Source organism: Rhipicephalus microplus, chromosome X (assembly GCF_043290135.1).
Source record: "Rhipicephalus microplus isolate Deutch F79 chromosome X, USDA_Rmic, whole genome shotgun sequence".
NCBI classification, from domain to species: domain Eukaryota; kingdom Metazoa; phylum Arthropoda; class Arachnida; order Ixodida; family Ixodidae; genus Rhipicephalus; species Rhipicephalus microplus.
In genome coordinates this window covers 43926903-43951430 of record NC_134710.1, presented here as the reverse complement: position 1 = coordinate 43951430, position 24528 = coordinate 43926903, and the positions used below count along the sequence as shown (strand labels likewise).

Sequence of the window (24528 nt, the reverse complement as noted above, 5' to 3'; positions counted from 1 at the left end):
CCTGGTGACCCATGTCTTTTAGATAAAAAAACAAGGACAATGGCTCGGAATGTACTGCTAGCTGGACTTTTATCCAAGAGTATTCCTACATCCCGGTTTCTTTTTGAGCATGCAGTGCCTACTACTCGCATTATCGGTGAGCAGATTGCCAAGTTACCTATCACGGAACAATTCGCATGTCTTCATTCGCATACGTAGCTGCAATTTACTGGAGCATAATGCAAAAAAAATAGGAAAAAAACATAACGCAGGGAGTGTGCGCTGATTTTTTGTTCTTATTACCATTTTGTGCTGAGTAATATATTTTAGTTATTGTGATCATTGAAAAAACTAAAATGTCATCAATTTGGCGTGACTAGGCGTCATTTCTTCCTGTTAAAACAGAAGATCACAAGCATTGTGCATGCTAAAGAACCTGCGTATGTGTGAAACAAGTAAGCCACGCTGCAGATATCACCTGCATACGCTGTTGGTTGCCTTAATTCAACGGTGAAAGATGCCACGAACGGCGAATAAAAGTCCAAAGAATAGGTTTCCTTGTGAAACCGAGGCAAAGTGAACGGTAGTACATTTAAATATTACTGTTTAGTCATGAGTCGGTATCAGGCTAGCTGCCGTTGACTTGAAGTGCACTCGTGGATGACTCGCCAGTGATTGCCTTAGCGCGAGCTTTTAGCGATCTGGGGCCCATGAAAAGCAACTTGCGATCAAATTTCGCGCTAGTGCACACAAAATGACGTCACTTGATCACCAGCTATTGCGTCACATCCGCTTTATCTTTTGTTCCACAGGAAGTGTTCTCATCTCACAGAGATGGCGCTAAGCCCCATGAGCAGCTGATCAGCCGCCATTTTCTGAACGTATGGGCCTCTATGGATCCTTCGCTACCAGTCTATATATACCTTGGAATGAATTCAGTCGCACTACAGCAGTGCGTAGTAGGCAGGCACAAGTTCAACACTAACAAATACAAGAAACCACATAGATTACAAGAAACGTGGCATAGTGCGAAAACGTAGACAGTCGCCGAAAGCGACTATATATATAGACAATCGGCTCACAACGCTCACACAAAATCGCCGCTGCGTCCCTTTGTATGCGCGCCGCCGGCCACCTATCCACACTAGAGAGGCGACTGCTGCCAGCTGTAGCCCAATCTCGGCGCGATGCGCTGAAGATATTTTGTACGCGGCTATGTCAATTTTACCGCTTGAGCAGAATAAAAGGCATACATTAGATTGGGATGATTTCGCGGTCGCTGGGTAGCCCGAAAAATTGGACGTCGACTGCAACGCAACGGCGACGTTTAGCCCAAGTTAACTTGGCTCAGTGGGATAGTGTTGCGTCGTGCGCAAGTCATAAAGTTTATAAATAGTATATATGGTGCAAGTAAACCGCGCTGTTACTCTCAGTGTGTGTGGGGGCTCAAGTAGTTAATTTGGCAGTTTGGTGTAGCGCTAGCATCAATGCAGTCGCCACGGCGTCATAAAGTTTGACAGTCTACTAGGGTCGACGTAGCTCCTAATCATTGAAAATTAAAAGCACTGTCGCTTGCGAGAGCTAAAAAGAACATACCAAAGTTTCAGGAAATATCGAAGAGCACATGTGTGACCTAAAATACGAAAAAAAAAAAACCCACGACGCTACCATTAGGTGGGAAACAAATGCTGTTTTTGGCATGGATTTGTTTATCTGTTTATAAATCTACTGTGGTGAAATTAATGACACAAGTTTTCAGAACATGATTAATCGATGTAAACTAATTTATTGGTTAACAGAGTCCCTTTCATAACGTGCAGAACTTAAAGCAAAATATACAGTGCTAATTTATATACCGGCGCAAAGGCAGCCACAATGTCATCAATTTGGCGTAACTAGGCGTCATTTCTTCCTGTTAAAACAGAAGATCACAAGCATTCTGCATGCTAAAGAACCTGGGTATGTGTGAAACAAATAAGCCATGCTGCAGATATCGCCTGCATACGCTGTTACACTGTTGGTTGCCTTAATTCATCGGTGAAAGATGCCACGAACGGCTAATAAAGGTCCAAAGAGGTGGCCTCTTATATAGAATTACACTTATGTAGTACATACATACTGCAATTATAGCAAACATGTCTAGTCTGCACTGTTTAGCTTCACCGCTCGCACAATAGAAAAAGAGCCAGCATTGAAGTCCTTCACTTCGTTTGTTCTAGGTTTGGCACAGTAAAACTATATTCCACATGCAGTTTCGGAAAATGAAGCCATATGAAGTCACGCCAAATCGCTGTTTCAGAAATGGAGACTTGGTCAGGTCGATGCCGATCCATACCTGCCAAGTTTAAGGATTCTGCATCTGGGGATTTCCGCAACGCTTATTTATTTTCCGCCTTCTTTTTGCACACAAAAAAAAAACATCGCCAAAAATCGGGGGGGGGGGGGGGGGGGGGTAAACATTGCCGTTGCGCGGTCTCACACCGACTTGGAGTTGCTGAACACCCGAGGGTAAAGTTTTCCAACAGTAGTGAAAAATGCGCGAATCTCATAATGGAGCGAACATACTACTTGTATCTCTCAAAACCTTCAACATCGAAACAACTAGGAAAATCTATTTCTGTCAAAAGAACTCGCGTATGTCTCCCAGGGACACACGCGAACGGACGGGACGACGCTGCCGGTTGCTGGGAAAGCGCGGGTCAAAGCTTCGCTTAAGGCCGACTGATAACTTGGTATCTAAGTATAGCTCAAGTACCCAGATCGACTGGAATTCTCTGGAAAGAAAGGCCAAAACGCTTTCAGCATTTTTTTTTACGTCTTTATCGCTTCTACCGCTGCGTTTGCAGCGGTTGCGGAAACCGGTAGTTTCGTTTTCAATCCACGTGCGCTAACTGCGTGTACGTACCTTAAAAACCATGTCGTGTTTTGCTTTTTTTTTTGCGTTTGTGGAACGCAAAATCGCTTTAACTGGTCGAGTGTTGAAGGAGCGGGCACTTTCGGAGTCTGTAACGTCGTTGCCACAAATGATCGCGTCAACAGCGATTACGGCTTCGTCCATAGCGGTTGTGGCAAACAATACCCGCAGTTCTGACAGTGCGTGTACAGCGTCTAGAAATATACTCTAGAAATAGTATACTTCTAGACACTGTAGTGCGTGCGCTAGCCACGCGTGTCCTTCGGAAGTTTCGAGCGCGCTGCATCTCGGCCTTCGTTGCGCGGTTTCGGAACTAAAGTTCATACGACCCGCCGCGATGAGGAAAAGTGCTCGGAACATGCGCTTTGTGGCCCAATGCACATGGTGGAACTTGGCTGGCGAATTTCCCGAATTCGTATATCTGCTGGTTTCGCATCATTGAGATACTACTGTACGTTTACATGAACGCCTCCCAGATTCGTTCACAATAAAACGCGATGGGTTCGAAAAAAAAAATGAATTGAGCTGCATTTTCGTCAATGCGGCCAGCTTGAACGGCGACCTCTCGTGAGTCGAGTCGCTCGGACTCTGATCGAGTCGTCAGTCCGAGTGAGTCCAGGTGCGTAACATTTTCGCGAATCCGACTCCGAATGAATCCGGCAGAATTATTCGCGTGAGCGAGTTCAGATCAGAAAACTTTTGGAAAGTCCGAGTCGGAATGAGTTCAAAGTGCAGTACTTATTTCTTGAGCGAGTTCCACATTCTTTTTCGGACCTCAAGTCCTATCTTAGTCATCTTTAGCAATACTGTTAGCATTACCTGGATTCACTTTTATATTCATTCACGTCTACTCACAGGCATTCCAAAGCAGTGCAATTCATACACAATTTCAATATTTAACGATCACATGCGTGGATTGCATAGAAGGGTTACTTATCAATTACTTCCATGAAATTTCTTGATAATTATGTCTTATGCTATCATTTCTTCAAAGAACAATGACCTCACTAGTTTGCAAGCACTCGGAACTAGTTTTCGAATATACTATGTCGAATGGCACTGAGAAGAGCACCGACTACGTGAGACATTAGCGTTAAAAAGCATTGACACAATGGTCCAAGAGGCTAATTTTAAACTAACAGACTCGTGAGTCAACTCACTCAGACTTTGAAGCAAGCCACGAGTCTTAGCGAGTCCAGGTGCCTAGCGTTTTGGAAAGTTTGAGTCCGAGTCTGGTTCAAGAAAATTTTTTCGAGTCAGAGTCCGAGCGACTCCAAAGCTCGAAAATATATTTCATGAGCGAGTGTGAGCGGGCTCCACAAGTTTTGCCGACTAATGGCAGCCAGATCACAAAGAGAAATTTCTATTTCCCAGAGATTTTCCCAACAACCATAGTAACGCAAGAACTGGTCGAAATCGGGGAGACTTGGCAGGTACGCCAATCTACCACATAAAGGAGGCCGCAATTTCGATTGTGAGTGCTAAAGAAATTCAAGGATTTTCAAGGATGAGGAAAAAATCTAGGTCTTTCAAGGGCCTTGAAAATGCATTTTACAAATTCAAAGGTTTTCAAGGTTTTCAGACCTGCACCCACCCTGACAAAGTATTAAACAGTCTTGCCAAACCTGCCTAGCGTACATGTAAAAAGTTTGCAAATATGCTCATAAAGTGGCAAGTAATGAATAAAGTTTTAGCACTGCAACAATTCAAAGCTTGTATCATGCCATCCAACTAAGAACACTAGCGCATAACCAACTGACAGCACTTTCCACGCATAACCAAGAAGCGTCTAGCAATATCCCCTCAACATTTTCAGACATGCCGACACACGCGTGACATATACTTGGGCAGCTTGTTCAGTGTAAGGCAACATACACTAGTTCAAAGTAATAACTCGGCAAAAGCTTGAAAGGCCCTTATCTCTCATGCAGACTACCTCTGGGAAATGATAATAGTATTCATAACATGAACAGCCAGGATCGAGGCAATAAAAAGCTAGTTTATTTCTGTATTATTTATTGGCACAGAAAAAGCACTGCATTGCTCACCTTGAAGGCACTTCATGGTAAACAACTTAATATAAGGGAATACATAACAAGTTTTTAGTTGTTAACAGTGACAGCACAAAGTGAACTACACATTTATGAAATGACATTATTCACAAATGAACAATTTTAATACTATGTACAAAGTGCAGCAAACATGAAAAAAATGCAGTCTACCCCTTTATGGTGCAAGCCTTTGCCTTTTGATCTAAAACTTCCATGCTCTTCTCTTAATGCCAACAACAAACATTTCCGGATAAACAGACACGAATGTGATATGAAAGAAAAGTAATAAACCACTAATACTTTGAGCGAGAATGAGTAAAACTGTATTTAATGGTTCTTACAAGCAAAGGTTAGAGTGTGAAGCTTTAAGAGTTCAACTCCTGCAAACAAGCTGCCTTTAGAAAGACTTTTTCCCCCCTAATTTTATGTATTATTTTGTTGTTTTACGTACATTACAAAATCATATTACACACAAGCCTACATTACAAAATCACAAATACTAAGCATAAACAGTCGGGCTTGTCTTCAGCAGCTGCTGCTCCCAGCTGAATGTTTCTGAAGTGAACATTCTTCTGTCACTGCCTGAATTGCCCCACAAAGCTAATCACAGAATTGATGGCTTCATCCACATTCCACTGCTCATTCAAGTACAGGACACGAATGCAGTCTTGAGTGTGATGCTCTACAATACCCCATTGTTCATACAGCTGGACTGCATTGTGCAACGTGTCAGCAGCGAAGCTTTCCTCTGAAAGAACAAAAGAATTGGCATTAGATATTGCACCAACAAAGGTAATGAACTATTGGTGGTAAAATGTTCAAGCAAAGAAATAACAGACACGGGAGTGTCATGATGAACATTTCTCCAATGGCTCATAGGGTTGCGATGCCCGATGAAGGTGGTCCAAGAGTTCTGTATGCGCTGGAATGCACACCACTTGTTTGACTGCGTCTCAATGCTAGTCTTGTAATCATGCATCGCTGCCTATGCTTTTCATGCTCATGAAAGTTGCTCTAACGAAAAACTTGACAGTGTTACACCCATGTAGTTTCGTCTGATGCCCAAATGGTGCACCGCTGCTTGAGCAACAGCCGCTGCAGCCTCAATGAAACTAACAAGACTTTCTAATGGGCGCTGCAACAAGAACCCCTACATTTGAAGCGGCTTAATGCCATGCCTCCGCAATGATGTGCTAAATGACCAAAAAATACTGCATGTGAGCTCTCTGCACTTTCATGCAGAGAATCACACGATGAACCGCAACCTTGGCAAGGCTTGTAATGTGCCCTTCAGGGCAGAAACCACAGCATCGGTGGCGGGCAGTAAAAATGAGCAATGTTGGGCAAGGCGAATGCCATGTCAGAAGGCCTTATCAGGCACGCTATTTGAAGAGCGCAAACACTGTGCGAATTTTCTTTTGTTGGTGGGAATGCCTTATAGCATTTTGAGCAGCCATTTGATCAGGTGAATCAGGCAAAATCTTATTGGAGCAGCTAGTGTGCTAGGGATCAGGAAGGGCTTTTCATGGTTCGCAGAGAGGAAGAAAAATCAGCTTTAATTTACTGCTCTCTAGTTTACATAATCATTTAATAATTTTTGGAGTTTAACGTCTCGAAATTTATACATAAGCAGCGAGCTCTTGGCACGAAATATGAACAAAAAATAAACAAAGGTGGGATTATGTACAGGCACAATGACAAGATAGTGAAGGATATTGCACCACACAGGATTACTTCAGCATGAATCCCACAGCGACACACATACATACACATGCACACATACACACACACCAAATACAAATTTGCATCTCCTTACATGCACCATCATGCCAGCCAAGGAATACAGTGCCTCAGCAAATATTGCACCATTTGAGAAGCACGGCCTGGCAGCATACATAGCCTGAACCTCCTTAGCGAAAACTGACATATATTAAAATGCAGTATGGTCGCAGGGAGCCAATTGTCTACTGGCTACTTGCGTGCAGCACTTTGGCTATTTGTGTCATAAAAGTTTACTGAGGCACCGAGCTTCACGACACCCCAATGTTTTATTTTGAGAAAAAAAAAATTAAGATCTGTCAAATAATTTCGACTTCCGCGCCATTGTGTCGACGCCTTTGCGGGCAAGCATAGAGAAAAAACAAAGGCGAGGTAGCAGCCATTGACATGCAGGACCAATTTGAAGCGTGCACCGCTTTGTAAATGAAAAAAAAAATAACTTGCTGTTGGGAAGTTGAGCATTGCAGATTGTTTACCTAGACAGATCGCTGCATTGACACTTCCACATCAAACGCATGTGAACGGGTCAGCAATCGTAGTGCTATTGTAACCATAATGCACACTTTTATTAGGCTACAGCCCAAATGCGCCTCTGTCTGCTGCCATGACTGCTAGAGCGTCGAGGATTGCGCAAAATTTGCTCAAACCATATTTTACTATAAAAGCGTGAAAGACGAAGACAACAGAAACACAAACACAACAGACTAAGCGCTGACTGGAAAACTATTGGGAGTGTAGTGGAGCATACGCACTAACGCGTATGGGCGTTTCAAACAGAACGGACAACACTGTGCTCTGATTGCGCGAGAACCTGTGCCGCCTTCGCCAGACTTGCCGTACGCCCATTTTCCGTTGTGACCTCGCTGCGACTCCTCTGTTTGAATAAACATCATCGCATTTGGTGGAGGTGCTGAGATCCCTAAGCAGACCTGGAGTTGCGCTCTCGCAAGATGGCCGAAAGACCACCCTACAACATGACTGACGCAGTCGCCAACCAGCCCATCCCAGCACAGCCAGCACCATCGGCTGCCCCGTCGACTTGCCCTGGCGCTACCTGTCAGCGGGACCCACCAATCTTCAGCGGCAGTGGTGAGCAAGACGTCGAAGACTGGCTCTCCTTGTACGAACGCGTAAGCGCCAGCAACAAGTGGGACAACGACTCTAAGCTCGCCTATGTTATCTTTTACTTGGCTGACGTCGCTAAGCTATAGTTTACCAACCGCGAAACCGCCATCGCCAACTAGTCCACCTTTAAGACCCTCGTGACCGAAGCGTTCGGCCGACCAGAGGTCCGCAAACTCCGCGCTGACCAGCGTCTACGCCACCGAGCCCAGCAGCCTGGCGAGACTTTTACTAGTTATATTGGGGATGTGCTCGACCTCTGCAGGCGTGTTAACCCATCTATGCCTGAAGAAGAGAAAATTCGACAGATTCTCAAGGGCATCGAGGATGGCGCATTCCAGATGTTGCTGGCGAAAAGCCCGACCACGGTGGCAGTCCTCGTAAGCCTGTGCCAAAGCTTCGATGAATTGCGTGGTCAGCGTTCCATCGCCCGACAGAGTGTCCCATCACCAGATTCAATCTCGGCCGTCGCACTCGCAAACGGCAACGTATGCCAAGGGACTCTGTCGAACCAGATTAAAGACATCAGGGAGGAAGTCGCCCGACAGCTCTCCCTGCTGCCGCATAGCGACGTGCCCACCACAAGCCTCCCTTCCACACTGCAGCAGGCTATACACACCGAAATTTGCGATGCCCTCCCTACAGTTCCGGCCCCTTACCCATGCACTTCGGTACCATCTGATCTATCAACTGCCGGCTACGCACCACCTGTGCCAACTTCACCTCTCAGCTACGCAGCTGTGGTCGCGTGGCCCCCACCGCATCCAGTTGCCTTATCGGCTCCACCTCATCCGGCCTCGCCTCCAGTTTACACTCCCCCACCTCGCTTTTTCCGTCCATCTAATGAGTGGCACACCCAAGACAATCATCCTATATGCTTCGCGTGTGGTATCGCTGGCCACGTTGCACGCTTCTGCTGCCGCCGTCCCACACCTGCGCACGCATACTTCGTAACTCCTACCTACGCGCCGCAGCAGGTCACCACGTCTGCATATGGACAGAGGCACTCAGATTCGGATCGCCGCCCATCGACTGCTTGTTTCCCATCCCCTCGTCACCGATCGCCATCGCCTATGCGTCGTCGACCACCTCCTGAGGAGGGAAACTAATCAGTGCAGTTCCGGAGGCAAGAACTGCAACTTGTGCGCCATTCCCAAGGCCTCCGTTATCGCCGCAAAATGTTGTTGATGTCGATGTTGAGGGAGTCTACACATTAGCATTAATTGATACCGGTGCCGCCGTTTCTGTGATGAACGCAGAATTTTGTTGTAAACTGAAGAAAGTGACCACATCTCTCCGTGGCATGGTACTGTACACGGCTAGCGCACAACGCATTCATCCCTCGGCTGTGTGTACGGCGCGTGGCGTCGTCATCCAAGATGTTTTGTACGTCGTACAGTTTTTTGTTCTACCATCTTGCTCTCATGACCTTATCCTCGGTTGGGATTTCTTATCACGTCATGAAGCTATCATTGATTGTTCCCGTGCCGAAGTGTCCCTTGTGCCAACATGTGAATTTCCACCACCCGACTGTTCTCCTCTGCTCTGCAAACCCATCGCTGACGATGACATCACCTTGCCCCCGGAAGCTTCGGTCCCTATAAGCCTTTCATGTGTGGCGCAACCCGACTCCCCAGTGGTGATTACGCCATCTCCGGTTTTTACTGAATGCAAGGGCATCGTTCTTCCATTTGCCGTTCTTACAATTGCCTCTGGTTTAACCGTAATGCTGGTTAACAACCACTGCAACTACCCCATTGGCTTACTTCGTGGTGAAACGTTAGGATATGTGCAACCTGTCGACCATATCGATGATATTATTCTTCCCGACGAAACGCCATGTCACATTGCCGCAATCACTCATGCGTCTGAGCAATCAAGTTCGTCAGCCTTCGACAACGCTATTGACGCAGACCTTCCCCTCTCGCATCGCCGCCAACTTGTTGCTCTCCTTAACAAGTTTCGCTCTTCTTTCGACTTTCAAGAACCTGCTTTGGGCCGCACCACGACTATCACTCATACTATTCACAACAGCTCACATTCGCCTCTGTGACAGCGTCATTACCGCGTTTCCGCTGAAGAGCGCCGCGTCATTACGGAGCAAGTAGATGACATGCTTAAACGTGGAGCCATACAGCCTTCTCAAAGCGCTTGGTCCTCACCTGTGGTTCTGGTAAAGAAAAAAGATGGCACCGTTCGATTTTGCGTGGACTATCGCCGCTTAAAAAAGATTACAAAGAAAGATGTCTACCCGCTACCACGAATAGACGATGCTCTTGACTGTTTACAAGGTGCCGAGTACTTTACATCCTTGGATCTGCGTTCTGGGTATTGGCAGGTACCAATGGCTGAATGTGATCGCTCTAAAACAGCCTTTGTAACGCCGGATGGCCTATATGAGTTCAAAGTCATGCCATTTGGGCTCTGCAATGCCCCTGCCACATTTGAACGCATGATCGATACCATCTTGCGTGCCCATGAGTGGAAAACTTGCTTGTTTTACCTGGATGACATCGTAGTCTTTTCATCTGATTTCCCGACACATATTGTTCGCCTCCACGAGATTCTGACGTGCCTAACTTCTGCAGGCCTACAACTTAACTCCAAGAAGTGCCACTTCGCAGCACGAAAACTAACCATCTTGGGACATGTCATCACAAGAGACTGTGTTCTCCCGGATCCCGATAAGCTTCGAGCTGTCGCTCACTTTCCGTTGCCCACATCACTGAAAGCCCTACGAAGTTTCGTCGGTCTCTGCTCCTACTTTCGTCGCTTCGTGCGCAACTTCGCGTCCATCATCGCACCTCTCACGAGTCTGCTTTCCAACAGCAAAGGTATATCTGCATGGTCACCTGCATGTGACAACGCATTTCGCCAGCTGCGCCGCCTGCTGACCTCACCTCCTATTCTTCGTCACTACGACCCTGCTGCTGCCACAGAAATTCACACTGATGCAAGTGGCATCGGTCTTGGTGCAGTTTTGGCACAACGGAAAGGCACCCAAGCCGAATACGTAGTCGCCCATGCAAGTCGCGCTCTTAAGAAGACTGAATTGAATTACTCCGTGACAGAGAAGGAGTGTTTGGCCGTAATCTGGGCGTTGACGAAGTTTCGCCCGTACCTTTACGGCTGTCCTTTCGACGTGGTCACAGACCATCACGCTCTATGTTGGCTGTCCACCTTGAAAGACCCGTCCGGACGCCTGGGCCGTTGGGCACTTCGATTGCAAGAATATGACATCCGTGTCGTATATCGTTCCGGTCGCAAGCATGCGGATGCCGATGCACTTCCGCGATCGCCATTAACACCAGATCTGGCTTCTCTGTCACCCCTTTTTACCACCTTGTCACCAATCGACACCACTGACATGCTTTCAGAGCAGCGTAAAGACCCATATCTTGCATTGTTACTCGACTACCTTACCGATCCGTCTGCTGTCCCTTCCACGAGAGCGCTATGCCGACAAGCAGCCCACTTTTCAGTACGAGACAACATTTTGTACCGCCGCAACTATATGCCTGGTGGTCGGAAGTGGCTCCTTGCTGTCCCAACTCATATGCGCTCTGACATCTGCATGAATTTCCATGCAGATCCCCAAAGTGCTCACGCAGGTGTCCTCAAAACCTACGAAAGGCTGCGCCAACGATACTACTGGCGAGGAATGTATCGATTTGTGCAGAAATACGTTCAGTCTTGCACCACTTGTCAACAGAACAAGACACCTCCGCGGCACCTTACTGGCATGTTACAGCCGCTCCCATGCCCGGCTCGCCCATTCGACGCCGTGGGTATCGACCTCTATAGCCCCCTCCCGTATAGTCGCTCTGGAAACCGGTGGATTATTGTCGGCGTCGATCATCTGACACGCTACGCTGAGACTGCAGCTCTACCGGCAGCGGCCACCCACGAAGTTGCACTCTTCATTCTGCACAGCTTTATTCTCCGCCATGGGGCTCCACGGGAATTACTCAGTGATAGGGGTCGAGTGTTCCTGTCGGAGGTCATCCAAGCTATTCTCGCTGTCCACTGGAAATCTGTCCACCGGAAATATTATCCACCGGAAATCTACCGCATACCATCCACAGACGAATGGTCTCACTGAACGGTTCAACCGCACACTCGGCGACATGCTGAGGATGTACACCTCCTCCGACCACACTAACTGGGACGCTGTATTGCCTTTTGTTACCTTCGCTTATAACACCGCGACGCAAGCGACTACCGGTTTTTCCCCGTTCTTTCTGTTGTACGGCCACGAACCTTCTCACCCACTCGACACTATACACCCGTACCGCCCCGATGCATCGGAGAGCTCCCCGCTTTCGGAAGTCGGCAGATACGCTGAAGACTGCCGTCAGTTGGCTCGGTCTATGACAAGTGAGGCTCAAGGTCTACAAAAAACCCGACATGATGACGTTCATCACATAGTGCCCACGTTTCGTACTGGCTCCCTTGTGTGGCTTTGGGTGCCCCCGCACGTTCCTGGCCTGTCTTCTAAGATTCTCGCCCGGTACCATGGTCCATACCAGGTCATTGACGCAACCTCGCCGGTGAATTACATCATCGAGCCCCTAACACAATCACCAGATTTGCGCCGTCGAGGACGCGAGACCGTGCACGTCGACCGTCTCAAGCCCTACTACGACCCCCTCATTGTGCCTACACCCCGAGTCGCCAGGATGGCTACTCTTCACTCGGGGGGGTATTGTAGTGGAGCATACGCACTAACGCATATGCGCCTTTCAAACAGAAAGGAAAATCCTGTGCTCTGATTGCGCAAGAACCTGTGCCGCCTTCGCCAGGCTTGCCGTACGCCCATTTTCCGTCGTGACCTCGCTGCGACTCCTCTGTTTGAATAAACATCGCAGGAGGAGCAGCAAACTTTGGACCCATGCAGACCAATTGCCTAGCAAACTCGGGCATGACGACGTCTCCGAAAATATGAACCGCGTTGCCAGGCGTGAGAGGCTTCCTTGGAATGAGTACTCCACAAGTTCTTGCGGGTTGTAGACAAGACGACAGAGTTTGTTTGGAAAATCACACTTGATTTATTTGATTGATATGCCGGGTTTAACATTCCAAAACCACCATATTATTGAAAACTACACTTCCGCACCTGTGAGTGCTCATTCCAAGGAAGCCCCCCCAAGGCCAGCAACACCATTCATACCTTTGGCAAAATCGTCTCACCTGAATTCGCAAGGCTACTGCTGTCCCTCCCAGGAGTTCCAGTCGGTGCTTTGTCTGCTATGCTTGCGCGCCTTTGTTGTCCTCGTCTTTCACTTTGTTACCGTAAGATATGTTAAACCAACTAGCCGACAAGTCATAGCTTCCTATATTTTTCTTGCCTGTCGAATGAGCACGAAGCGCCCGTCATTTATTGCGGCGCTACACACGTAGGGTTAAGGGTCTTTGTACTTGGCCTTTGAGATAAGCAACTTTGGTGTTTGCTAATTTTAGAAGCTATGCCTTGTATTGAAGGGGTTGCCTGCTGAATGAGCGTGAAATGCCTGTCATTTATAGCGGCGTCACTTGCGTAGGGTTAAGGTCCTTGTACTTGACCTTTGAGATAGGCAACCGTGGCGCTTGCTAATCTTGGAGGCTTTGCCTTATATTGAAGGGAAGCGGTAAACTTACTTAAAATGTACAGATGGGCTAGTTGGTGAGCCATGATGTATAATGAAGCAGCGCACAAAAAGACACAAAGACACACACGAAAGTAGACGCAAACACAATAATCGCTGGCATGCCACGGAGCTCAGCCGCAGCAGATGACTCTAGTATACAGACAATCTTTTTTTTTTTTTTTTGGAAACCGCAGAAGCGACGAAACGACGTTGTGAATGTTTTACTGTTTTTCACGAGTTTCTGCGCAGCTGTGACACTGAGAAGGCAATGTTTATGTTCAAGAAGTGAAGATTTCACGCTGGAGCACCGAAATCAAGTAAGTGTTTGCAATTGTAGTGAACTTCACTAAGACTGTGTCACCGTTACGATTACTTTTTATGTTGTAGAAAGTTTAATTTGTGAGTTGAAATAGTACTTCTTACACGCAGTGCATTCAATTATATGCAATAGAAGTTTATGATTGCATATATGTCACTGTTAGAAGCATTATTATCAGAGCTGTGTGAATAGTGAAAGCTTGGGCGCAAAGCGAATTCAAATAATGGAGGTTGAGAGCGAATCGATTCGAATATTTTTCGAATGACTTTGGAATGTTTCTCAAATGTTCTTCGAATACTTTGAAGTGATATTATAAAGTAGCAGAAGATCCATAAGCACATTATTATTATTATGAGATAGGAACATGCGAGTGTTTCGTTTGGCAGTCAGGTTGGTGAAGCGGTGGACGGATGGTGTTCCCTAGTCGTTTCATCAAGGATGAGGCAACGTGGAGGCCAAATTGTATTTATTTACTCGAATGGGTGCTACCAGAGTAATGTCACAATACTTTACACGTGAAAGCAAAAGATGCCATTGCCTCAGCCTCTCCAACTATTTTGATTGATAGATTATTAATATGTGGGGTTTAACGTCTCAAAAGCACCATACAATTATGAGAGACGCCGTAGTGGAGGGCTCCGGAAACTTTGGCCACCTGGGGTTCTTTAACATGCACCCAAATCTGAGCACCTCTCTGACTATTTTGACCGCTATGGAAGCCCAATTAATGTGGTGTACAAGAGCACGCTTTTTTCGAGTGTAGAGTTCCTAATCTGCCTCATAAATGTGAATATAAAACAAAATCTGAAATTAAGGGTGCTAATAATGTTTGGCGTCCGGTATTTTACTTTCTGCCCAAATTTCGTGTCCAAAATGGCATTAATTGAACCCCACCTATGCTGCGTCTATCGTCTTTGTATTGATCAAAAACAGCGTTTTCTTGAGTCGATAAAAACAGTACCGACAATCTTTCTAGAGAGATCGTCAGAAGTTCTGCGTGTGCATGAAGCAGAAACGACAGTTGAGCACATGCGACAGTCACAAAAGCAACCTGAAGAAAACCCAGCTAGTGAGACAGAGACGCCTATGGAACATGAAAGACCACCGATAGATATGTGGGGTTTAACGTCCCAAAACCACCATATGACTATGAGACACGCCGTATTGGAGGGCTCCGGAAATTTCGACAACCTGAGGTTCTTTAACGTGCACCCAAATCTGAGCACACGGGCCTACTACATTTCCGCCTCCATCGGCAATGCAGCTGCCGCAGCCGGGATTCGATCCCGCGACCTGCGGGCCAGCGGCCGAGCATCTTAGCCACTAGACCACCACGGCGGGGCAAAGGCCACCGAGGAAAAGTCATCAAAACAATCCTCCACTGCGTCGCTAGAGCGACTGTGTGCACCTCAGATGACAACTCTCGACGATCACTCAGACGACAAGTCTCGTATGCTTGTCGAAGAGACAAAGCTCGACGAGGATGAGGCTTGCAATCATGCAAGCGAGAGAGTGCGATGGCTAAGGTAAGAAAGGGAAATGAAAAGAAGATTCGACAGACTCTAGAAAACAGTTGATTAGTATAAGGCGGAATCAGATAAAATCAAATAAGACTGTAACTTTGCGGATATGTTGTACATAAGGCAGCAAGCCAAGCAGAAAGATACACCAGCCGTATTCTTTTGGAATCGGATAATTTCAGACGCAAAAAAACTGACAAGGTCGGAAGACGTAGTCACTGTATCATACTGAGGCACCTGTCCACCAAAGCTTATGAACACACCAGAAAAGGACTGCTCAAGCTGCCTGGGAGAACAACCCTCCGAGAATTTAACGGAGGTGCGAGTGGAGAAACGGGCTTCGATTCCTGTGTCGTATTTTTTACAAAGTGCCTCACTGGTACTCAACTGGCGCAGCTGGTCCGAACAGTTATAAAGAGCGTGGAGGAATCAGGATTCAAGGTCGACAGACTCGTGGCCGACAACCACAAGACAAATGTTAGTGCCATGAAAGGCCTGTGTGGAGGATTTCTAGCCTACAGAATTGAGCACCGGTTGAGCCCAAGAAATTGTTATTTTTAAGTTTCAACTGCTGCCACGTGCTGATAAAACATGAAGTCTAAATATTTAGAAAGAGAAATTGGCCCAAACGAAGAAATCTCTTCCCGTTATTTGAAGAAAGCTCTACAGCTTGCAGAAAATCTCATTGTTAAACCTGTAAAAAACTAACCAAGAAGCATGTCTATCCAAACAATATTGAACAAATGCATGTCGGGCGTGCATTGGAAATTTTCTCTCCCAGTGTAACGGCGGCCTTGGAATTTTTGAGAGAGCAAGCAGGGCACAGCTGCGACGTCGCCTTTGCGGCAGCAGGACCAACAATCGCTTTCATGCGAAACATTAACCGCTGGTTTCTGCTACACGACACAAGCAGCACCTCACAGTACATTCATGAGAACAACCCTGATGTGAGGCACTACCACGATACAGGGGCTAGAATAGAAAAGTGTGATGAACGCGCCTGCTAGCGCTTAACGCCTTGGGAGGTAACTGCTAGGTGGCGCTGGCACACGTCTGCACATCACCCAAGCTGGCAATGCGCTGCGCAGAGACAGGAATCAGCGACGCGGGCGGGCAATGTGAAACATCTAAAATATATTTTGTTGCTCATGCATGGTTTGAGATGGCGATCGAGAAAATATGTGAATTAGCTTCTGGAATTACAGGATGCCTACGCGGGTGCGCGACTGAACTGAAATATCGACAGGGTGCCGAAAGTGAGCGCGTGACGGCACTGATACATTTTATTGATGTGAAGTGGTAGAAGAGTGGAACGATGTTGTAAGCCATTGCTTGCAACACTTTCAACGGCGAACCATCATTTCCTCAAGCACTAATCTGTAAATAAAGCCCCATCATTTGTAGCGTCAAAGTCGGAGACGAGAATCACAAGTGTTATCTGGATGAAAACCTTTTTTCAGCACAATGGTCACACAACGAATTTCCGAGTAGTGACTCGCTATCTGTTTACAACAGCACATTCTCAATCATTGTTCGCGTGTCTTTTTTTTTATCCCCCCTCCCCCCAAAAAAGAAGTTTTATAGTCCACAAGCACCCCACAGAACATTGTTTCCCTTGGGCTGAGAGCCTAGGTGACGCGCCCGAGCTTCACGTACTTCCAAGAAAATGCTCACTCCTTGTGGAGTGCCTTTGTGTAAAGACGCAAATGGGTGAGCAGAAAAAACTTGTTCACCTGATTGGTGAGGCTCGAACCATGTTGCGCGCAGCCCAGTGCGACATTATTATTTTTTTTTTTCGAGCGAGAAAACAAGTTTTTTCAAGCTGTCACTGTCAAGCTCCTTGTAGCTAAACCACTTTGAAAAGGGGATTTCAAGGGCGTCTACAAATGCAAGGCCTATTCATAGGCGTACGCACGAGGGGGGCAAAGACGATGGGCGCCCTCCCCCCTCCTAGTCACCTGAGAGGGGGCACCTGAGAGGGGGGGCGCTAAATGTGCTCTATACATTGACTAGGCAGCGGGGCACTCTTTTAGTCATCTAAAAAGGGGAAAAGGGTGGCGCAAAATCTGCATCATACACTGAATAAATAGGAAGTGGGCGCCCTGCAATGAGAAACCTAATGTACAAAGGCCCCTGACATCCTTGCTAAACGTAGCTGTGCCAGTGCTGGTAGATTCAGCCCTTTTGAAATGCACAATGGGCGACGACCAGCATCATCGAGACTTGGCTGAACTTGTGTGCTCCCACTTCACTCGAAAACCCTGGTCAAGAAAGTACCTGAGGTTGTAATATGCCAGCACATTACTGATGCAGAGGATTACACATAGCAACAGTTCCTGAGAAGTCAGCCAACAGGATGAACACGTCGGCTTAAAGTGCTTCCATCAGTAATAATATGTGGGGTTTAACGTCTCAAAACCTCAATATGAATATGAGGGACGCCGTAGTAGAAGGCTCCAGAAACTGACCACCTGGGGTTTTTAACGTGCACCTGATTACAACCACAGTGGCCACAACAATCTCGCCTCTATCGAAAATGCAGCCGCCGCGGCCGGGATTCGATCCCGCGACCTTCGGTTCATCTGTCGAGTGCCATAACCACTAGGACACCGTGAAGGGGATGTCATTGGCGATTCCATATGCCATAGTGCCACATTCGAAACCAGTCAGCGACATAGGAAAATGCTTTTGCTGCCTTCATGAGGGCGTGTATGCTGATACAGCCATCTTCAACAGCTCGCCTGGCATTCAGCATACCGAGCGTACCTCGCTTTGAATACCACAGTCCTGGCTACCGTAGACATCAGTGCGTCTTCATTGTAAAACACAGCCGATGACTTTTTTTTGCGACATTGCGCCCACCTTGCGTCTGTAGCAAAAAGCAGAACAAAAAATTGGGGGATCCTTAAGTTTCGCCTTTGAGTGTTGAAGGCGATAGCGATTTCTTGCTAGTGCACCCCCTACGCGAGTTCAACAGAATCCGCGCCCTGCGATATACGCCGTATTGGGTCGAACACTTTAAACCAGGAACGATGATGGTAGGCCGGCTTTAAACCATTAACTCTGAATGTTTGTCATGAGTGGGCCTTGAAAACATCCCCTCGTTTTGCAATTCGCATCTTTCGACGCCTGACGCAATTCTACACTTGCGTCACGCAACATTAAATGCGTGACTTAGTGGTATGTCATCTGCTTCCCACCCAGACCCAGACGGCCCGGGTTCGAATCTCAGTCGGATGGAAGTTTTTTATAATTTATTTTGCAGTTTTTCAGTCATGGGTGATTTTTCGCTCACATCCAACGACGTCATTGGCGCCAACGGCGGATTTTCTGTGAAACGAGCTCTCAAATGCTATCCTCTTAGTAATGCTGCTGCATTACAAAAACCAACTCTTTAATTCCCACGCTCAAGTACTCAGCTCGCTTGCCCCACCACTGCCTTCTTTGTTGTCGCTGCCTCAGCACACCAGCACGCGACTACGGCAGGGCTCCCCCGCAGCTCCCCCTGCAGTCTTGTTTAAAACAGTGGAGCCTCTTTTACTTTGTTCAAAATGGCTTCGTAAAAGACGACAGTTCAAATAGAATGATGGTACCATTTACAGAGGATTCATATACACAAAGTTGCTTGAGCTGCGTGTGACAGTAGCATGTCTCATGAATATTTTACACAAATGAAACATTGCACTTAAGTCCTCTGAAAGTTGCCTTTTTTGGAACTCGTGTTTCAAGATCCAGGCGTGCCTTCATATAGCCTTTCGTTCTGCTTGCCTAGATCTCATTGCGTGCCTCATCAGACTGCTCGTCCACTCACGATCTTCTTGCACCCTGAACTCATGCACTTATTCGAGGGTGCAAAATAGGATGGCATCATTCCGAAAACGTTTAGGTGATGCCAGCTTGACCACACTGTTTCAACCCGCATTCACGCTATGACCACACGGCCAAACATTCTCACAGCTGCCTTGATCAACAAACGCTTGCACACCGTGATTTTCTTAGTTGAGGAAAACGGAAAGGAACAAGTCACAGGAAGAATTCCTATCGGCAACAAAAATCCAACCTACACATAACGAGGGTCTCATCGAAGTTCCAAAAAGTACTAGGTGTGTTGAGTCGGGCGCCGACAGGTCGTGGTGCGTTGAGGAAAACACTGGCAGTGTCGATGTAGCGAAGGCTCAGGGTGTGGTGCAGTATGGTCATTCTGGCGCTCGCGTCTGTCCGACTGGCTGCAGACCGATTCGACAATCGTCTGCTCGGACGGGCATTGACGTTTCCAGGCCCTCGAACCTGCCCATTGGCTTAATCCGAAACCCAATGGCAAGCGTGCACACTCTTCGCCTATCCCATAAAACGATTTCTCTTTACAGCGCTTTTTTTTCCTCCAAACTCTAATGAACTTTTTTTGGTTTCGGTTTAAAGGTCTTCGGGCACAACACCAACATTTCATCAACGACACACATCATAGGTCCGCGAGTTCATGTGCACAATTCATTACAAGAACTGAAAAACTGCAATGACCGACGTTACTGCTATAATAAAGCATTATTTATTCAAATACCTCTCACAATTTATTTCTTCATCCCTATGACGAGCGATGCACAATGACTTAATTTTTTTATCACTAACAATAGCACGTCTTTCAAAGCTTCAAGAATGACGTCGCAATCGCATGGTGCATCGATAAGATGCATAATAGCCTGTGGTATTTCAGGTGCAAAAACCACGACATGATCGTAAAAGTCGCTGTAGCGGCAGTTCCGCATTTTCACACATGGCGTCAGTGGCGTAGGCAGAAATTTTTTTTCGAGAGGGGGGGGGGGGGGGCAGGTACAGTGGACTCCCAATAAACAAAAACTCGCTTAGATGAAAATGCCCATTAACAGAATTAAACGAACTCATATGGCTGGATTTCTATGTGTTGTGCAGTAAAATTCATCAGTTAATTGGAACAGTGCTTATTGGTCACCTACGGTTAAACGGCACAAACTCTAAAGACAGCATAGACTCGCTCAGACGAAAGGTAGTTTCACAACCATGGCAACACCTGAAAACAAGCCAATCTAGTAGCCATTTTCACTTGAGGCTGTGGGAGCTGAGTGGGCGAGTCAGTTGTGTGTTAGGCCTATTTGTGCGGCTAAGTGCGGTGGATCACAGTGTTATTTCAATCAGAAGGAAAGGAAGCGGCCGCACCATGCACTCTCGCTTGAAAAAAAGCTGCGAATTCTTCAGACGAAGTGGCCTACCCAAGACGGAGGTGGCGAAAAAATATGACATCTCGAAATCGATGCTGTCACGGATCTGCCAAGACGAAGAAAAGATTGAAGGCGCTGTAAAGAACGGGACCTTTACATCTAAAAGGATACGGATGCGGACGACCCCTTGTGAACAACTTGAATAAGTTCTTTTTCTCTAGTTCAAGAGTGCACGGAGTTCCAATTTGCCCATAAGTGGATCAATTCTCGAGCAGGAAGCTCGAGAGATCGCCATGCAAATGAGTGTTAAGAACTTCGTTCTAAGCGACGTATGGCTTGGCCGCTTGATAACGCCATGGCCTAGTCTTCAAAGCAATTGCAGGTGAGAGTGCTGCCGTAAACAGTGACATTTGGATCGACTGGCAACAGGGGCGGCACAAGAAAATTTTGATGAGCTTTGACCCACGAGACGTCTTCAATGTAGACGAGATGGGTCTTTTTTGTAAGGCGCTTCCATCAAAGACTTACCTTCAGAGGCGAAGCCTGTAGTGGAGGAAAACGCAGTAAAGATCGCGTCACTGTGCTGGTGGGTGCAAACATAGCAGGCGATGCGAAATTAAAGCTGTTGGTAATAGGAAAATCAAAGCAACCACGTTGTTTCAAAGGCGTCTGACACTTCTTGTTGCGTACCATGCGAACGGAAGAGGGTGAATGACCATGGCCATTTTCGAAACTTGGCTACGGGAGGAAGACGCAAGATTTACAAGGCAAGGCAGGAAGGTTGTCTTCATCGTGGATAATTACCCAGCCCACGGTTAGGTTCAACGACTCCAAGCCATCACTCTGGAGTTCTTGCCAGCCAATGGAATGGCAGTGATCCAGCCTATAGATCAAGGGGTTATTCAGAACATTAAAGTTCATTACCGCAGACAATTGCTTCATCGAATGCTGCTTTGTGCAGACAGCGGGAAATGCTACAGCATAGATTTATTGGCAGCCATCCACATTTCGGCTCATGTCTGGGAGCGAGTGAAGGCAACAACAATACACAGATGCTTTCATCATGCTGGCTTTCAAGTGCAATAAGCAGTGCCTGATTAAGAAGAAAGCCCTGCTGATGCCAACACTGAGGCAGTATTCAGTGAGGTCGTGCCCTCTGCCCTTTTCACACTGCAGGACTACTAATCAACAGATAAAAATGTTCGTACCTGTCGTGAGGAGACTGTCAAGGAAATGATTGCTGAAGTGCAAGATAAGGATCAACCTTCCTGAGATGAATGTGATGACAATGTTGCCAGTGCAGTGGTGCCACCAGACTGATCAGCTAATGAGGCTGTTGAACTTTTGCAGTGTTATTTTGAGCATGAGGCTTGTCCAGAATTTCTGGCTAGTTTGTCAGGCATGGGTGCATACCTTGTGAAAAAACAACTCAAGCTTGCCAAACAAACCACCCTTCACTCCTTTTTTTTCTCCTACTCAACCGCATGAGTAAGGTGAAGTTTGTGCAATTTGAATAAACGTTTTAATTCACTCAATAAGTGTACTTTGTTTAAATGAAACTTCTGATAAATGGAACAGTTTTATGGATCCCCTTCTAGTTTAGTTTAAGAGGAGTCGACTGCATATGTGGTCGAGTATGTGTCATTTTGTGCCATGTATTCCATGGTAGAAAAAATTTCGCGACGACGGCAGAGAGAGGGGGGATCAAGGATGGCACGTGCCTGGTTTGCCACCCCTTTGCCACTACGTGGTGTCCTGCACAATGCAGCTGAACCACGTTGTGAAAATAATTCCTGAAATTGAGTTCACGCTTCTTTCTTTCTAAATATTTCCTGTAGCGCCATACACGACTTTTAGAAATACACGGGCTTCTTTCTTTTTTTTTTTCCCTTTTGCTAATCACATAATGACCGACAAAAAGCATGAAACATAATTGTTCAGCAAATTGGGAGCGCGGGAGGAACACAGACATGAAGCAAAAAGGACGCACACAGCCCGAGCGCTCACTAAGAACTCGTGCTGTGTGCCTCCCCTTTGCTTCGTATCTGTGTTCTTCCCGCGCTCCCAGTTCGCTGAACGATTATGAATTACCAACTAGCCCACCTTTCCGTCCTATAGCAAGCCCTAACCGTTTCATCCTGATGTCAAACGTCACTATCACCAACACTTTGTCGGTGATAGTGATGGTGGGATCCCACAAGTGACTGTGGGATCCCAAGTCATACCACTGCTCATACTAACGCACAGTCGCAAACATTTAAAAAGCGCGCCTTAGAACCATGCGTAAGTAGCGTCCCCTACCAAAAGGTCCGCCAACAACCTTTTTTAATTTTGAAACTAATAATATAACAAATTATTAACTACGTTTACACCTTTTAAAAACTTTTTAATGTTATTTTTGTTGCATATAAGCTCCAAAAACGTAAAAACTTATTTGAAGACAACCCTACTTAAGTAGGGTTGTCTTATGTCGACAGCGGGGAGCTGGGGGCGGCGTTTTGGCGATAGCAATTATATGAACACTGTCAGCGGAATTTTGCGGTCGCTGCTAATCTGTACAGAGTCAAAACCGATAATATCACTTACGCATCGTCCGTCTGTTTTACGTGCGAGTAAAAGCGTCTTAGCGCTAGGAACCATCGCAGCTGAAGTAGATGAAACGACCCGGCGTCACCGTCGCACGAAGGGCACATGCAATAACTTCGCTCCGCGTGCGAGGCCTGTCGTCGCTTGATTACAAGTTATTTCGACGGGCAAGGGACCATAGTACAGCCCTGCCAACCACTCTCCTTCCCCCAGCTCGCTCAGAAAACAGGCAGTGTCAGGCACTCTTTTCGGCAACCCTTGCGGTTGAGTAAAAAAAAATAGAAAAAAAAAAGAAGTATGTTGGAGGAAAAAGGTAAGGATATGGGAGAAGAGCCCTCAATAAGGGGGTTGGGGATAAAAGAGACAGTGAGGAGAAAACGGTCGGATTATAGAAAGAGAAAAAAAAAATTTTTAAAGTTCTGACTTGCAATAGGAAGAAGCGGCTGGTTAATCTGCAGGCGGCTTAAAAAAGCTCTGCCTTTAGGTTCAGGGAACCCTTGCGGAAGCAGTTTTCAGTTTAGCTCCTTGAGGAAGGGGGGAAAGAGGTTGCATAAAGAAAAGGTACAGAAAGTGTGTGGTGAGGTATGGGCATAAGCGTTGCGGGTACAGGTAGGGGAGAGTGGCGTACATCGCAAACCCCTCTCCCCCTGAATCACCCCCCCCCCTGCCCCTCTTTTTCTGCCCCTCTTTGTCTGCCAGAGTCCCTCTGCCACTCCCTATTATGTCAATGTAAAGGGCTTGACTATGCCCCCCCCCCCCTCACGCCAAAGGTTAACAGCAGCACACCCACTGCTGGCTGCAACAAAACAGCCACAAAGAGTTTGCAAATGCGCTCGTCATCTCCTTTTTCATCATCATCTCCTGCCAGCAAAAGCATCAACTGTACCACGGGGTCACTGCCCTCCCTCTGGTACAATGAAGTTTTCTTTTTTCTTTTTTACTTAAAGGGCGTGACCTACAAAAACTGCACAGCCATGCACGATTTCGCTGCTCCTACTCGGCAGGCCGCATGTTTTGGTGCTATTTTCGCCTCTCGAAAACATACATTGAACCGAGTTTAACCTTGCTACCATCACTAAAAAAAAGTAATTCTTTTTACTACATGGCCAGACAATTTACTCAAGTGGCCAGAGCAAGCACTGGATGCTCGAGGCAAAACTGGATTTCCGGGAGATTTTCCTATAACCTGTACAACCGGGAGAAACGCTCAAAATTCGGGAGTCTATCGAGTAATCTCGGAAACTTGGCAGGTATGCATATTATTAGACACGCCGTAGTGGTGGGCTCAGAAAATTTCGAACACCTGGAGTTCTTTATAAAACGTGCACCCAAATCTGAGTACACAGGCCTCCAGCATTTTCACCTCCACCGAAAATGCTGCTGCCGCAGCCGGAATTCCATCCCGCGACATGCGGGTCAGCAGCCGAGTAACTTAGCCA

General features: G+C 46.8%; 1 protein-coding gene across 3 annotated transcripts in view; it reads right to left on the bottom strand.

The window, feature by feature from the left end:
- Positions 1-4872: 4872 nt before the first annotated feature.
- mino (glycerol-3-phosphate acyltransferase mino) overlaps positions 4873-24528 on the bottom strand; it is a 147897-nt gene continuing 128241 nt past the window's right edge. For all 3 annotated transcript variants that reach the window (XM_075876358.1, XM_037426900.2, XM_075876359.1), the window contains one exon: positions 4873-5692. In XM_075876358.1, coding sequence (XP_075732473.1) covers positions 5520-5692 — 173 coding nt within the window. In that variant the 3' untranslated portion in view covers positions 4873-5519. The remainder of the gene's footprint in view (positions 5693-24528) is intronic.